General features: G+C 36.5%; 1 protein-coding gene across 1 annotated transcript; it reads right to left on the bottom strand.

Moving 5' to 3' along the window:
* Nucleotides 1–6385: 6385 nt before the first annotated feature.
* GOLT1B (golgi transport 1B) lies at nucleotides 6386–17662 on the bottom strand. The gene is made up of 5 exons (XM_029205632.1): nucleotides 17516–17662; nucleotides 12318–12409; nucleotides 10754–10932; nucleotides 9842–9923; nucleotides 6386–7648 (listed from the first exon to the last, which is right to left on the bottom strand). The coding sequence occupies exons 1-5, from the start codon at nucleotides 17538–17540 to the stop codon at nucleotides 7610–7612; spliced, it is 417 nt and encodes a 138-aa protein (XP_029061465.1). The 5' UTR covers nucleotides 17541–17662; the 3' UTR covers nucleotides 6386–7609.

Genomic DNA, 17662 nt, shown 5'->3' with positions numbered 1-17662 from the left:
TAAAATTAAAATGTATATTAGACATCCAAGGAGAAATGTGAAGTAGGCAGTTGCAGATGTAAACTCTAGAGCTCAGCAAACAGGTCACCAGCCTATAGATTTTTTTTCTAAAGGCAGGAATTATCAGATTTAAGAATCTTGAGAATTTTAAGACAGGAAAAAATTGGGATTGAAAAAATACTTAGGGAGTGAATGGAGTTAAAGAGAGGAAGAGATAGAGTTCTGAGAACAAACCTACAGAGATTGAGCAGAGGGAAAGTCAGCAAAGGAAGCTGAACTGAAGCAGTCGGAAAGAAAGAAATTCCAGGATAATGAGGCCATGGGAGCTGGGAGACTATCCGATAACAATTGAAAGGTTAAACTGATGTGAGCTAAGAAGTGTCTGCTGGATTTGAGAATATGATGGCTTTTGAGGACAGAAGCTAGACTGGGATGGGTTGAATAGGATATGAGGAAATAAGGACAAGTGTGGACAACCTTTTTGAGAAATTTCACCAAAAGGGGGAAAGGAAAATGAACTTTTAAAAAAATGTAAGTGTGGTGGAAGCAGGCTATTTTTTTTTTTTTTTTTTAGCTTTGCAGCAAATCTGAATCCTTTCAATTTTAGGGAACTTTGGAAATTCCCTAAACTATAAATTATGATTCTTGGTGGGAGGCAGCATCTTCCTTGTATTGTAGAAGCTGAAAATGCTAGACAGTCTTTACCAGCCTCCCTATAGGGTAGAGTGTGGGCATGAGGCAGGCTTCACCAATCAGACGTACCCACTCGTCTGGAGCTGGGGAGGGAAGAAAGTGGGGAGTAGGAGAAATACTTTCTAGTGCAGCACTGGTTGTAGGATGCTTGAGTTTGTGGGGGCAATCCTGGCTACAATGCTAGTGACAGACACCAGCATCCAGTGCTAGAGGAATAGTGATACTAACCGCACTGTCCTTTTAATAAAGTCCTCTTTTGCTTAAATCGACCAGGTTTGTTGGTTTCTTTTGATGACCATTTGAAGAACACGTGTGCTGATGGGGATGATCAGCAGAGAAGGAGAAATTGATGATGTGGAAAGAGAACTGCAAAAAAGGGAGTTTGTGGAAGGCAAGAAAAATAGGACCCAAATTTGTCAATATCCAGTTGAAACAGTTCTATACACAGGCAGACAGTGAACAAGGACCAGAGTGGCCACCATATGCTAAAGTACCATGGATGAGAGAGATGGTCACTTTCTTCGGAATGTTAGAGCAGTGCTCCGCAGGTATTAATGCGCTTTTGAATCACCTGGGAATCTTGTTAAAATGCACAATCTGATTCATTATAGCTGGGGTGGGACCTGAGAGTCTGCATTTGTACTAAACTCTCAAGTGATGCTAATGAATGCTAGTCTACTAATCCTTGGACATTTTGAGTAGTAAAGCTTATAGGATATAAAAAGTGATAAAAAAAAAAACAACTAACGCTTACAGTCTACATGGCTGGGAGAATGGTTAACAATAGAAACATCAGGGATAATGGAGAGGGACTAGATGAGTTTAGTTTGGGACTTAAGTTTGAGGGGTGATGCTATCTACCAGTAAACACTTGTCTAAGAGAGACTGGGGTTTGGGCATTTGATGTTTGGAATTGTCGATCATGTGCGGCCAAGAAAACTGAGATCTGGTTAGTAAATGAGAATGAAATATAGAAAGTAGTTTGTAGGTAGAAACTTGAGGAATATTTACTCCTTTTAAAGAATAAGTACAGCAAGAAGGAGCCAGAACCATGAATGTAGTGTTTTCCACTGTTTTAGGAGAGGAGGAAGATAAAAACTAAGGACTAAAAGGTTTTCACCATATGTAAAGAAAATCAATATTCCTTTAAATATTACGTTTTAGGATATTAGAATTTAATTTCAAAGGATTGTAACAACTTCCAAAAAAAAAAAGCCACAGAAGAAAGATTATGCATGTGTTTATATTTTAAAACAATTCAGAAGTGAAACCCAGTTATTAGGTTAACCCTAACAAACAACTAAAATGTCTTTTCCCCCTCTCCATACCGAAAACACACAAAGGTTTTAGAAAGAGGGACGGGAAAATAAATTGCCAAACTGTGATTTGCATTTACAATCTTAAGGAAAATATAATTAACGTGATTTGTCTGTAACAGTTTCGCTAATGAATTCACAAACAGATGTTTTACGTCAAAGCTGCCATTTTCAGCATAATATGCACAAGTGAGCAGAATGGCTTTGACATATTATCAATATTGTAGTCTTATCAAAAGTAACATGCCAGAATTTGTTTGTTCTAAAAGGGCATTGACTCCCAATCAAATGTTTTTGTTAAATTCACAATATTTTAAGGTTTTTACAGGTCTAAACCTAAAGATTGGCTAAGAAAAGTTACTTTTTGAGAAAAAAAGTTGTTGCATAAAACCAGTAAATTTTATTCTGCTGATATGATGGCCCGGCAGTGGGTACTGTACAAATTGGATCCAAAACCTTTTTTAAAGGCATATTTAATGGAGATCATTTTGCCTGCATCACTGATGTTATCTGAATTCTTCTAGTTGACTGGAGCGTGCCCAAGCCCCATTTAAAAAATACTGTCACAGTTTAAACTGCATTCTTACAAGGTCAGATTGTGTTCACACAGAAAACAGCTATCTTTTTAAAAAATTATTTTTAAACTTTATTTATACATTTTTAAATCGAAGTATAGTTGATTTACAATGTTGTGTTAGTTTCAGGTACACAGCAAAGTATTTCAGTTATATATATATAAAACATTTTTTCAGATTCTTTTCCATTATATGTTATTTCAAGATATTGACTATAGTTCCCTGTGCTATACAGTAGGTCTTTGTTGTTTATCTATTTTATACATAGTAGTATGTATCTGTTAATCCAAAATTCCTAATTTACCTACCCCCCCCCTTCTGCTTTGGTAACTGTTTGTTTTCAATGTCTGTGAGTCTATTTCTGTTTTAAGTTTGTTTCTATCAGTTTTTTAGAAATCACACATAAGTGCTATCACGTGATATTCCTCTTTGTCAAACAGCTCCTATCTTGGGTAAGATTACCTGGACAATATGGCTATTGAGATACTCAAGTATCCAAATTACTCTCTGATAACAGAATAGAGGGTTTTGGTACAGGATGATGAGGTCATTGGGTTCAAGTCCTACTTTGGCTTTATTCTCTGAAGGCCAGTCAGCCCCATAGGCCAGTTGTCTCACAAAGGGGTGGAAGAAGTAATTTCCCCAAAGGGCTACCAGTTTTAGGAGGAGATTTAGGGACACTGAGAAGGCCTGCTATCCAAAATAAAGCTCTCCACTCATTGGCCAGTGTCTTTACTGTCCTTTACTTAAGGCTTTGAACTTTAAGAATGTCTTTTCGCAAACCATGTAAATACCACAAAACAATTGGCAGGTTCTAGGAGAGGACAGGAAGGGCCAGCTGTTTTGGTCTAGTCAGTCAAACAGAGGTGACCTTTTAATAGGTCTTAGAGTTGGTAAAGGTAAGACCATGAAAATGTGTCAGTCGATGAAGGATTTGGGGACGCCATTTCTATGTTCAACCTCCTATATGGATACAAGTAGCAGAAGAGCAGAAGTTGGAAGCTTTCAGCCCAGAGGACAACGTTAGAAAGATGTGCTGGATACTGTATTTAAAAACAGATTCACCCGACAATAGTCAAGACTTACAGTTTAATGATTGGATTCAACAAATACTTATTGGGTACCTTAACTGGTAGATTTGGCCAGTGGTTTTCAGCCTTACTAAAGTATAAGATCAAAACATTGCAGACGTTAAGTGATTTTATTTAAGTCACAAATACTTAAGTATTATATATTCCTTCCATGTAGAGAAAAAATCATTAAGCATTTCTCCACTAATTTCTAAATTCACTGCTCACTTTTTTACCTGAAGTCTATTTCTATTTATGATTACATTTAAACAGTTTGGAATACGGAAGATGTGACCATTATATAAAAAAGAAAACTGCATATAAGGCTAATTTAAAAAACACGAGGTTATGACCCAGCAATCCCACTACTGGGCATATACCCTGAGAAAACCATAATCCAAAGAGTCATGTACCACATGTTCATTGCAGGACATGGAAGCAACCTAAGTGTCCATCGACAGATGAATGGATAAAGATGTGGCACATATACACAATGGAGTATTACTCAGCCATACAAAGAAACGAAATTGAGTCATCTGTAGTGAGATGGATGGACTTAGACACTGTCAAACAGAGTGAAGTAAGTCAGAAAGAGAAAAACAAATACCATATGCTAACACATATATATAGAATCTAAAAAAAAAAAATGGTTCTGAAGAACCTAGGGGCAGGACAGGAATAAAGACGCAGACATAGAGAATGGGCTGGAGGACATGGGGAAGGGGAAGGAAGGGTAAGCTGGGGCGAAGTGAGAGAGTGGCATGGACATATATACACTACCAAATGTAAAATAGATAGCTAGTGGGAAGCAGCCGCATAGCACAGGGAGACCAGCTCGGTACTTTGTGACCACCTAGAGGAGTGGGATAGGGAGGGTGGGAGGGAGATGCAAGAGGGAGGAGATATGGGGATATATGTATATGTATAGTTGATTCACTTCGTTATAAAGCAGAAACTAACACACCATTGTAAAGCAATTATACTCCAATGAAGATGTTAAAACAAAACAGGAGGTGGGTTATTGTGCAATGCTAAAGTTTTAGAATTTCTTAATAAAAATACATCTGACCATTGTTATGGATTGAATGTGTTCCCTCCAAATTCACATGTTGAAACCCTAACCCCCAACATCATGGTATTTGAGAGTGGGCCTTTGGGAGGTAATTAGGTTTAGATGAGATTATCAAGATGGGGCTCCTCATTAAGGGATTCGTGTCCTTATTAGGAGAGAGATGAGAACTTGTTCCTTCTCTTTTTCTCTGCCATGTGAGGACACAGTGAGAAGGCAGCTGTCTGCAAGCCAGGAAGAGGGCCCTCTCCAGGAACTGAATCTGCCAGCACCTTCATTTTGGACTTCCCAGGATGCAGAACCATGAGAAATAAACATCTGTTGTGTAAGCCAGTCTATGGAATTTTGTTATAGCAGCCCAAGTTGAGACAACCACCAGTTAATAGAAAAGTACCCTTTTATTGAGAAGTAAGACAAGTGTATTTACAATATTCAACTGTTAGATCATATAATCTGTGAGACTTTTAAAAGCAGCAGTATTCCAGGAATTACAATTTATAAGGGGAAAAGGAAAACATTCCAAATAGGTTTCTGTTTACAGAAAATACATTTGAACAATGCCAGAAACACTTAAGGCTAAGTAGTATTAGACCTTCCCCTCCGTCTTTATAGCAATAATCAGAGAATGTTTTTTGTCACGAAGACAGAAGGCTAATTTTGGAAAGGAAGAAACAATATGATGTACAGTCCTTTCTGTCAGAAGACAAGTATGTTTAAAAATAGAGCCTCATCAATGGTTCTGAATAAGAAACATAAATGCTGCCAAGCAGTCCCAAACTCACATTTGAGATAAACTGTGGACTCATTTAAAACTGAAAACTGCTCCAAGCCTCTCACTCTTACTAAGGACTGGGAGATTATCACATCCTTTACACATTTCTAATAATGCTTTCTGAAATAAGATTGCTGAAAAAGAGATCTCTGTTACAGTGCAAAGAACATTTTGATAGAAATTCATGTCTACAAAGGAGCTAAATAATACAGATGTTCCATACATTAACAGATACTGTTCTTGCTTTAAAAAGGTAGAATTATCTAGCCCCTGTAAATAATACGGGTCAGTCAAAAATATGTATAACAGAGTCCTACAGGGCAACTTGTATAAGTCAATCCCCAAAATATGTATATATTTGACACTCTCCGAGTGAGGATATTACTTTTTTGAAGAACATTAGACACAACACTAGGTTTCTTATTATTCCATGAACTATTGAGGTAGGAGTCTCATTTTGTCAATATCATCTGTTTTCACAGATTATAAGTCAAATGCCAGTACCAAAAAGACAGTAATCCACAAGGCTGAACCATTAGACTATCTACCAAGTCCTTCCTTCTTTAGATGAGCAAGGTTGGAACTTCTCTGTGCATCAAGAGATTTAACTAAAAATAACATAGGCTGTAATATATTTTGTAGACACATTTGTCAATAAAAATCACAAATTTCAATTATGATTTTATACATTAAAAAGCTTTGCAATTGTTAAAAAAAAGAGTAAATAGTATAATCATTAGTGGTAAAACAAACAGTACTATGACTCTTGAAATGTCTTCCTACATCTATCAAAAGGGTGCCACCTTGGAAAACTACTAATGAAGAAACAACTACTGTTTCCTACTGCCTGTCAAGCAGCAACAGTAGAAAAGACAACACATCATTTTTGTAGTGTCATGTTTTTCAGAACTATAGCCAGTTTAATTACAGTAAAATAATTTAGTATGTGAACTCAGATATTCTCTCCATGAAGTCAAATGAAGAGTGATCATATGAAACACACATTATGCATATTGATTTTTGTTATGAAAAAAGCTGAAAAGAAGGGAAAACTTGGCTTATGTAAATAGCCCTTAAAAAACAGCTGTAAGTTTAACCTTTTAACACGGTACATCTTAAAGTAAATATTACCAGTAGTAATTTTATGAAAAGCAAAATAATAAATCGCCGCTAAATTGTAAAAAATAAAAGAAAAAGAAAAACTGGATCACAACATGGAAATATCCATTTGGGTTGCATCATGTAGTATCTTAAGTAACAAACTATTCAATGAAATGAGCTAGGTAACAGACTCCTACATCACCAAGAATGCTTTTTTTGTTAAATGCTTACATGTCATGAAAGATACAGATGCTCACGTGAGAGTCCCAAGAAGTATGAGGACTTCCAGAATGTGTTCCTGAAAGAAAAAGTGCTGAGTCAGCTATAACTTAGAAACTACAAGCTAGTAAAGAATGACCTTTGCATATTCCAACAAAGAATATCTAGTTCAGATTTTCATCTGGCTTTAAAATATTAAGATTCAGAAGAACCAAAAAAGTTTTATTTTAACCATACGTTTACCAAAAAAAAAAGAAAAAAAAAAAGAAAAAAGAAAAAAAGTGATTCATACATCGACACTGGGTTTTCCTGGTTTTAATATATCACGATGACATAATCCAATCTAACTCATGCATCACTTTCAGAGACACAGTGCAACTGGAAATATTTTCGCTGCTGCAGAGGACATTACAGTTCTAAAAAGCAAATGCCTATGGGTGTGCTTGCATCTTCAAAATAAAAAGAAAAGAAACAGGCACTACAGTTCTCTAAGGATGGCTGTGTTTCACACATTGTGGAAAAACAGTAAAAATCCCCTTCAAGAGTTTCAATATGCATTGTAACATAGATTTCATCTCCTTCGGTTTGCTTGCTGACTTCTTAGATGACTTGGTTAGAAGTCTGTTTTCACTGCTTCTTTGTTAACTGCTGTTGCTACTCTGTAGGCTATACGTTTTAAACTTCTGTAAGGAACATTACAAGCTATTTCATGTAATTTAATTTTGTGCTGAATATTCTTCAAAGGATTTTATAAATAATACAATATTTTAAATGAGTCTTCAATTCACTTGTTGTTATACCATATTGTTGCTTTCTCCGACTTTATCTACAAACTGCAAGAAGAAAAACAGATAATTAAATGAAAGCCTAGGGCACTATAAAATATTACATCAACACTTCAAATGTTGATTAAAAAACCCAGCTTTATAAGATTTGTGGAAATCTAAGGTATGACTGACAACGATTAATCCAGTACTACTCACCACCATCTTCTGACACATAAATGTATATAAAAAAAAATTTTTTTCTATAAGTTGTTTCTGCATGACATGTTACACATATGACTTTAAGGGTGCAATACAAGAAACACAATGCAATTAATTAAAAAATTGGATAAGATGAAGTTAACGCTGCTAACTCAACAAAAATAAGTAAAAAAATAAAAAGCTGAAATGTCAGCCATTCATGCATTAATGAACCCAATAAGGTATTTCAACTGACCATTATTGTGGATCTCTTCTGGGCCTATGTAGTCTTTGAACAAACAGATTTAGCTCCATTAAGTTCAATAATTAACAACAGCTACTGACTAAAAATACTTTAAATGTGTATTCTGGACTTCAGACTGAAAGTGGCAATGACATTAAAAAGAGACTTAATGATGCAAGCATAAATCGATAATTATGGAACATAAGTTTTAACACACATTAATGTAAGTGGTTATTTACTTTGGTTACTCCACCCCAAATATAAAGCAACTGGGCTTTCTTCAGCATTCCAGATGGTGATGCAAACAGATGTTGAAACAAAGTAATTAGTGAAGATATTAAAAGTTATATAACCCAAGTGACTATATAACACTACCAAAATCTAGCAATCATCTAACCCTTTCTTTCATTTCATTATTCACATTTTTACTTAAGCATTTATTATAATGAAGTAATAATAATAGGAAACACGATTTATAGTATTGGATGTCCATTTATGCAAATACTGAAGAATCCTTAAATTAAGGACATGATTAATGATTACAGCTCTATAACTAGAAGTTTTAGTACATTCAAAAGACATTCTAGGTATAAACAACATTGACTACTGTATGAGTTTGGGGATTAATGCAAATGAAATCAGGATATACCCCTATAAGCCTAGGTTCTAGCATTTTATATTATCGCAAATAGATCGATTGGCACACTGAAACTAAAAGTTGCTCTCAAAGCACTCATGGATTCATTAGAATTTTACGGTAAATTTAGGTGGAGAGAAAGCACAACATTGTCTCTCCAAAGGTAACTTCAAAAAATGTCTAGGTTATCTGGGCTGCAAGGTTCTGATTTGAGGATGGAAATGAGATTAGGCTTATAGTGGTACCTATTTTTAGTGGGTAAGCCATCCTTTAGCTCTCTGAGAATTCAATAAATGCTATGAACTACCTCTCTAGAAGCATCTACAAAAGTCTGCAAACAACTTTAAGAAGCTGACTGCCCACCCTGGAGAAACAGATTTGACAAGACTGTTCTAACCGTGGACAGAGCTAGGAATGGAATTTTATCATCTGACTTCCAGTATCACAGTGCTTTATTTAATTGTCTTAAAGCACTCCATTTGGTGATACAGTCTAAGAGAGAAAACATTTGTAAGAAATAATGGTGTCCTTTTATATTATCGCTTCTAAAATTAGAGATCATATAAAAGTTAATTGAAAAGTGCCCTGAACTCTCAAAGAGAAAGGCAGCACAGCACATCAATCCAACTTCCATGAAAAAAGAGAGAACAACATTAAGAATGGATACAGTGAAACCAAATTTCAGGTTCTATAGGTTTAGCAATGATTATTTTCTCTGGTATTCATGGTAACCACGATCTATGCGATGCAACCACTCATATCACAATAAAAAACTTATCAATCATGTATCAATTCCTCAGATTTCTACAAAGAGCATCAGACAGCATTTATCTTTAAAATTTTTATTTTATTTTAAAAGCTTTTAAAAATTATTGAAGTATAGTTGATTTACAATGTTGTATTAATTTCTGCTATACAGCAAAGTGATTCAGTTATACGTGTGTGTGTGTGTGTGTACACACACACACATACACATTCTTTTTTATATTCTTTTCCATTATGGTTTATCACCTGATATTGAATATAATTCCCTGTGCTCTACAGTAGGACATTGTTGTTTGCTCATTCTATATATAATAGTTTGCATCTGCTAACCCCAAACTCCCAAGCCGTCCCTCTCCCCAGAGAACATTTATTTTAATGGTTTAAAAAACATATTGTTAAATATATGATTACTTACTGATCTAATTCCAGGTAAATTCAAGAGTGATCCAAGGACTGGCACTCTTCTAATAAATCCAACAACCACAGGAAAGAAGCCCCTGCGAGAGGCGAAGAAAGTTCTTAGAATGAACACATTCTCTATTACCAAAATGAACAGTTAGCCATGTAAAAAGAAAGGATCCTGTTAAAGTTTTGAATGTTTTAAGAGACTTCAAAATTCAGTTATTTCTTACCTCTCCCTGGATTTGATCCCTTCCTTAGTTGTGCTCATAACATTCTGCATAAACATCTATAATGGCATTACTATTACATCCTACTGGTACCTTTACAGTCTATTTCCCATATTAGAAATGAGAGATTCTCTAAAGCAGATTTGGCACTTAATAATGTTTGTTTCCTGTGGGCAATACGGTGCTTGGCAGATAGAAGACAAATGATACACCTTTCTTGAGTAAATAATTAAACCAACTTACTTGAAAGTATTTTCTCACACTGCATACTATTATTTACTGGGTAAGTGGCATTTGTAAAATATTAACTGATCAAAACCTCTCATAATGTATTTGGTCCAAAATTTTCTAATATCTACATGCATTAAAGAAAGTGTCATCAAGTGACAGTAACTGTACAGCATCAGGTCTACATATTAAAATGCTGGATCGATCTATCTATCTACCTATCTGTCTATCTATCTATCTATCTATCTATCTATCTATCTATCACTGTCTGGTTGATGAAAATACCAAACATAAACAGAGTGCCGTAAAATGCCAACAAAATAAATTTTATTGCATTGAAAATACTTTATGAAATAATTTATACCCTGACATAAGCAATCACCTGCATCTGATAAACACATCTGGGTCTCTGTAATAATTATATGACATTATGGTTTACTGAAAGAGAAACAATAAAATAGTTGCCTTACCTGAACAAGAGAAAGAATCCATAAATTTCAAAGATCATGCCTATCAAAGGCCAACCAATCAGGACTACAAATACACCACCCAGGAAAAATCCTGTAGCTTTCATTTTATGTTTTTGGAAGAAGAATCTGAATGTTCTTTCTAAACCAATTACAAAAGCCAAGCCAGCCACAAATAAAACCTGGAAGAGGAGGAAAACGTAACACAGAAAAAGCAGTTAAATGCACTGCATGTGTTTGAAGGGGTAAGGTCAAAGCTAAATATGATAAAAAAGACATGTGGCTTTTAACGTGAGCAACTGGCCAGAGAAAACTACAATGCACACCAAGAGGCAGAACCACGTTAAAGCTGTAGTTCTATCCCACTCTGTTCAGTCCTCTTCTGTCTTGATTAGATGAAGAAAAGAGAAACAAAGAAAGATTAGGTGTCACCCAGCAGCATCTGCTCCTTCAGTGGCTTCCCGGCTTTAGCTAGATGGCGAGGGCTTAGTCAAGCAGATGAGAGGGAAGGTGCCCGTAAATATGTCAACCGAAGGTACTCCTGGTTCTGAAAACTTGATCAGGGGTGATAGGAGTTCCTATGGATGGGAGAAAACCTGACATGGCCAAGTTGGTAGTAGAAGAAACCACGCAGAGCCAGCAAGAAGATCCTAGTTTTATTAATTCCGGAAATCTGGGAGCAGCAGAAATGAAATACTGCCATGCACTCTCAAATATACTTATAGTTTGTATGTTTTCAGACAATGGACAAGAGATGGTGATTGACTAAAAGCCTGCGTCTTCCCAGGTTTTATTCCCCAATACTTGCCTTTCTTCATAACCATTCTTCAGTGAAAAATATTTCACAAAAGTATTTATTAAGCCTAATGGTTAAGCTTCACATTCTGAGATACCAATGCTGTTTATATTATTGTTTATTAAAACATTAATTTTGAACAATTGTTACCCTTTATATTTTCCAATGTCCAATTAAAAGCCCAATGTTAACATACACTTCAAAAATATTTTATCGTTATTCAGTGACTTTATTGCCCTCTTAGAAGGGTTTTTATTTATTTCTAGAACTCTTGCACAGCCTTCACACATGGACAACAGAGTACACATTCCAAATAAACAATATACACACCTTTCTTAGCAGGTCAATTATTAATATAGATATATTTTTTAAAGGTTTAAGTGGTTTTTAAAAATCTGTTCATTCTATGCTATTTAAGCAAATGTTAAATCTCAGATGTGTAAAGTCAAAACATTAACAAATTTACCAAGACATGGGGCTATCAAGTCATCTATTTTGAACTATTTGAGGCAGTCTTGATTTAATCTATTGTAAATCACATAGCAAACACTTAACAGAGCAGTTATGGAATTAGAAAACTTCATTAAGCATTTATCTTTTATTTAAACAGAAAGCTGACAGGTTCCACCCCTGATGAAATCAGAGGATGTAACAGGAGTCTTCACATGAGTAACAGTGAATTATTTCCCCCCGATTTCATAGCAGGCAATAATTCATTAGTAGTTAAAACTTCCTTATGAATTTAGTTAAAATATATATTGAAAAACTCACATTTCCAATAGCCAGTAGTGCTTTGTCAAAAAAGAGAATCATTCCAAAGAACAGGAAAAACACTCCAAATCCTGTTAATCCCATTCCAATTTCTGCAATATAAGTTATATGGTTAAGGGTACAGCAAAAGTAAAGTTACATTAAGATCCTCATAAACTAAGCAAGAAAAAATTTTCAGTTTTTCTTTTGACTGATATAAGGAAATAGGACCCCAACATTGCCGGGTGACATAATGACATTCGTTAAGATCCAGAACAAATTAAATTAACAACAGAAAATTACTCCCAAAATTTAAAATATGAATGGGAATTTCTAATCCTTATATAAGAGAGAGCATTTCTCACAAACATATTCATAATAGAGAAAGACAAATCAGGAATCTAAACCTTTGGTTTTACTATTTTTTCCCTCCCAAGAGCCCTTCTGGCATCAGACATAAGTATGTGGGTTCACTTTTGTCTCCTCTTCTCCTTTCATATTCCATGACTAGTATTTGTATGCACAATACCTGCAGTTCCTTCTTTCCCTTCTGAAAACGAATTCCTTCCTTAACCCACTGGAAATGCTATGGGAGGTCAGCACAGACTGCTTCTCACAATGACAACAGGAGAGACTTTGAGTCAAGAAGCCGTCTCCTCCAAAGTTAATTTTCAGACTTTTAACTTCTTCATGGCTTGTTATGGATTTATCTTCTACAAGTCTCTCTCAACTATGCATCCATTCACATATTTAGTCTAAGAGTCCTAAAATAACCTCTCCAACATTTCAAAGAACATTGTTTTACCTAATATTAATATTCTGGGTTTTTACTTTTTCATTCAAAAACAAAGAATTGTTGATCAACTCCTAAATGCCAGCAACTGTTCTAGGTACTGAGTATAGAGTGACGGACAAAGTGTAAGCTTTTACGTCTACGGTTACTCTTTATACAAAACTAGAATTTTATTGCCTTTACACTCCCTAGACTTATCTTTATGTCTGAAGAGTCTTAACTTTCGAAGACTACAGTTGTACTATTCTGCTAACGTTACAAAGCACAATCCACGAAATTAGTTCCTTGATCATTTCAGTTTTGATTTCAGGAAACAGTCGCCAATCCTTATTTTACCTAGCAGCACTCTCTGCATAAAATAATAAATCAGACCGAAACGGCCAAATTTTGGGAAACACAATTTTAAATACACAATAGTGATGTCTGATCTGTTACTTAACTTTTTTGCCTCGGCTCCAGAGAGCTAAAATCTAAGTCACAGCTACTTAAAAATTTAAGCCATGTAAAATGTTATGATGAGTTGAAAATTTACATCCTATGCCTTTTTCGACATCCTTCACCTCAATTTACAGTTAACTCTTGCCTCCCATTCCAGCTGCCTTGTTCTCCGAAAGTTAGTCTAAAAGAATTCGGGTACCTGTCCATAAATACACTGGTAAAGTGTATTCCACGGACACAAATTCTCATGAAAATTGGAGGCTCATACCTTCATGCTTAAATGCTTTAGGAGAATTTAACCAAATAACTGTTCAGGTGTCAGACATAATTTCCTACAGGAAAATATGGACAAAACAGCAAGGACAATTCCATTAAATAACTATTTAGTAGTTAGGATTTAGTCACTGGCAGCTGAGTTATTTAAATACAACTCATTTCTATCTTTTCACAAATTGTCCTAATGATTATGTACACATTTTGAGATGTTTGTTCATCAGTAAGGAAACTATATGGCAATATGCCTACTATGTATTGAGAATTTACCATGAATTGCCCATTACGAGGTGCTTTACGTATCTTACAGAACTTAATCCTCCCCATACTACTGCAAGGTAGGCATCATTACATTATTCTAGAGATTTTTTTTGCCAGGTTAAATATGTCTGATTAAATGAAATTCAAGGGCACTGGAGTAGGCTGGACTTCTGGGAGAAGCATCTTTAGGTTTAATATAATTAGTTTGTTACTAATATAACTAAGGAGATGTCAGTATGAAATTGACTGCAGTGAAAAAGGACAATGTCTGTACATGGTTTTACATTTAATGAGATGTTTATACAAATATGTCATAATTCCTTTAGCAAAACTGGGGTGTTAAAAAGTAGCACCAGCCCCATGTTTCATGTGGGCAACTGAAGACTCAGATTAATAATTCACCCTTGATCACAGAATCAGCAAATGTGCGTGTGGAGGGGGACAGGTGCAGGCAGGGACGGGGGTGTGGTGTGGCGTCCGTCTAGAATTCAAATCCAGTCTTCAGGCTCCACATCTTACAACTATAACAGGGGAAACCAAAACACTCCCACTACTTTATCCAGTGTCGTACAGAAAGAGAGGGTTGCCTGTAACATTTTTGCCAAAACGGACACTAGCATGTTATTGCCCAATAGTCCCTGATCTGAATGGGTCAAAAGTCTCAAACTGACCTCGCTGTGTTATTTTCTCCCCTCCAGAATTCCATTCTTGCCTATGCCTATGTATTCACAAGCCCTCTGGTTATTAAAGCCCTACTTGGAGCTGCTCTCTCACCACCAGAATCATACACAGTAAAATAAACATCTTCTCTGTGCACTATCAAACCTTCATTCCCGCTCGTGCGCGCGGGCACACACACGTGGCCACATGCGTGTTTTTAAAGCATAATCTGATAAAAGCAGTCTAATAAAACAAATGTATCTAAAATCAAAAGCTTATTGTAGAAATTTGATAAGGAGAGCTGTTCTTAATCCAATGACAATCACTGTTAGCACTTTGATATCTTATTTAAGACATTTTAAGGCAGCATTGTCTTTCTTACTATGCCCATTCCTTTCAAAAAGTAAAAATATCACAATAAAGAACTCAATTGAACACCATGGTAGAATTTCAGGCAACGTGACATAATGAAGTAAAGATTTAGAGGCAGCATAGGAACTGCCCCACTCCAGCCCCCTCAATAAATCTTGTGGGGTTTTTTGGGGGTGGGGTGAGGTAGGGGGTGCTAACATAGAATTCCTTAAAACAATTATGAATTGCTATTTACTATGATCAGTACTTGGTCTGGTACTTCTCTTCCAGAATCAGGATCCCAGAATAATTTTGGCAAGTCACTTGAATGATGGCTGATTCCTACAGTTAAACACATACACAAACACCATTTGAAATCCACAGAGCTTTTGGTTCACTAATCATTTTGTGTTCTGATCCACTGTCTTATCTAAAACACTTGGCAAATGCGCAGCAAAGAGCATAATTTCATCCTCCTCATCAATTTAATGAAGTGAGGAGAATGCTTCTTATTCTGCCCACATTCTAACCCAACCCCCTTGTTTTGGTTTTTGGAAGGATGTAAATCAGGCACTTGTCCCTATAAGACTTCAGTAGAAAAGAATCTCTACACACAGGATAAGCAGTTCATATATTTACCTATGTAATAATCACAGACTAAGATAGGAAAGTTAGATAGGAAAACTATGTAGAGATTAAGTACTTCCTCTGAGTAATTAGTAGTATTAGAAATAAATCCTAGCAATTTATGTATACAATTCTGCTAAATTCTGGGTTTCAACTGAGAGCAACAGAGCACTGCATCATAAAGAAAATAGGCTCTGAATATTCTACACAGTCTCTCAAAAAACAATCAATGCACAATTCTAAAGGATAAATATCTACTGTTGAAACTCTTTTTGCTATGGAACAATTTCATCATTCTAAGATAGATTTCAAATAAGCTTTATAGCAAGTCTTCTTAGATGCTAGTAGGGTACCGTGAAAAGAACAAAGGTTTTTGAGCCAGCATACTTGGGATCAAGTCTTGTTTCTGTCACTTTCCTCATGATTATACACTGAATTTCTTTTGAGCCTCCTTTAATTTATAAGAGACATACTCCTCTTTGCTCTACAGGGCTCTTATAAGAATTAAGGATAACGATTTATATAAAAGCCCACGGTAAACTGAAATAAGATGCTCTTATACAATTATATACAATGGCTACTTTTATTATAACAGTAAACCAAAACATCCCACAAAAAACAAACAAAAACCCCAAACAAAAAAGGACTATACTTATATTTTCTCTGATCAGAACACGCAGACCAGAATGGGCATCCAAGGTACAGACCCAGTCCAATTTGAGGAAGGGAGGGAGCCTGACTGGGGTGGCAGTGTGTGCAGGAGTTATTAGCAGCTCGGTGAAGTTCAAGTTAGCCATGACTTGAATCCAAACCTTACGACTCCACTTTAAAACAGGGCATTTTTAAAGGAAGTTCTATTTTTATTTCAACAGACTGTTTAGTTCTTAAAATCTTTAAAATTCAAGTAAGTTATTTAAAATAAGAAAAAAAAAGGCGTGGCAGATAAAACAAAGTGAGATAAAAAGTCTATCACGACCATCAAAAAGATAGGAAGCACTGGAAGAAATGTAAATACAAAATTATTAAGATTGACAAAAAGGGATAGAAAAGTGGAAATTTTATATTGATAGAAAAAGAAAACAGCAATGTTAATCTTAGAGATAAGATAGGCCTGGAGAACTGTGGCAGGCAGAAAGATACTAAAATAATAAAACATGCCACCAAAGCACAATATACAATATTAACGAAAGAAATCGTTTAACTGAACACAGAGTTTACTATTGGGGAGACAGTCGCCGGTAGAAAAGTGAAGTTGTTTCAAGGGACTTTTAAAAGGTTGCTTCCAGTAGTGGCAAAAGGCAAATACTCAAAATATTTAAGCGTAAGCACATTTTCAAAAACAGCCTATCATAGATGACATTTAAAACTCAGCCTCCCAAACAACCAGCAGTAACTTGTAGAGGACCCCAAGCATGTCACGTGCAGAAATGTCCCCAAGAGTGGGCTGCGGGCACAGCGCATCAAACTTTCTCTCGTGGCCACCCGCGGGAACAAAGCGCCCATCTCCCTGGGAGTGAGAGCTGCGCTACCCCGGTGCGAGACAGACGCTCGGCGAAAGCTCCCCCTCCCCAGCTAGGGCGTCTCCCCAGACCCCACCGACTCTCCCCCCAGGCCAGGTCCACCACCGCGAGTCTAGCCCTCGGTTCCTCCAGGCAGCCCTCCAGACGCCCACAGCCCTAGCTCTGTCTCGCAGGCCGCCGCCCCCATTCCAGAGCTTCATTCATTGACCCGGGAGGGCGGAGGGACGGGCGGGCGAGACCCAGCCCAAGGAAGGGGTGTCCGGGGCTCGAGGCGGGGCCTCGGAGCAGGTACTTACTCTGTGTGTCCGTTAAGGAGATCATGGCTGCAAGGGTGAGGGCGGCGTCGATAGCACCTCGGAGCGGCCAGGGTGTGAAGCAAAGTCGAGAGAACGAAGCCGGGAAACAGCCCAGGCGAAAGCCGCCACGTCTTCCGGAAACACGCA

The sequence above is a fragment of the Monodon monoceros genome, unplaced genomic scaffold, assembly GCF_005190385.1.
Source record: "Monodon monoceros isolate NGI ecotype Baffin Bay Population unplaced genomic scaffold, NGI_Narwhal_1 Super_Scaffold_6, whole genome shotgun sequence".
NCBI classification, from domain to species: Eukaryota; Metazoa; Chordata; class Mammalia; order Artiodactyla; family Monodontidae; genus Monodon; species Monodon monoceros.
Note: the sequence above shows the minus strand (reverse complement) of the source record. Positions and strands in the feature narration are given on the sequence as shown.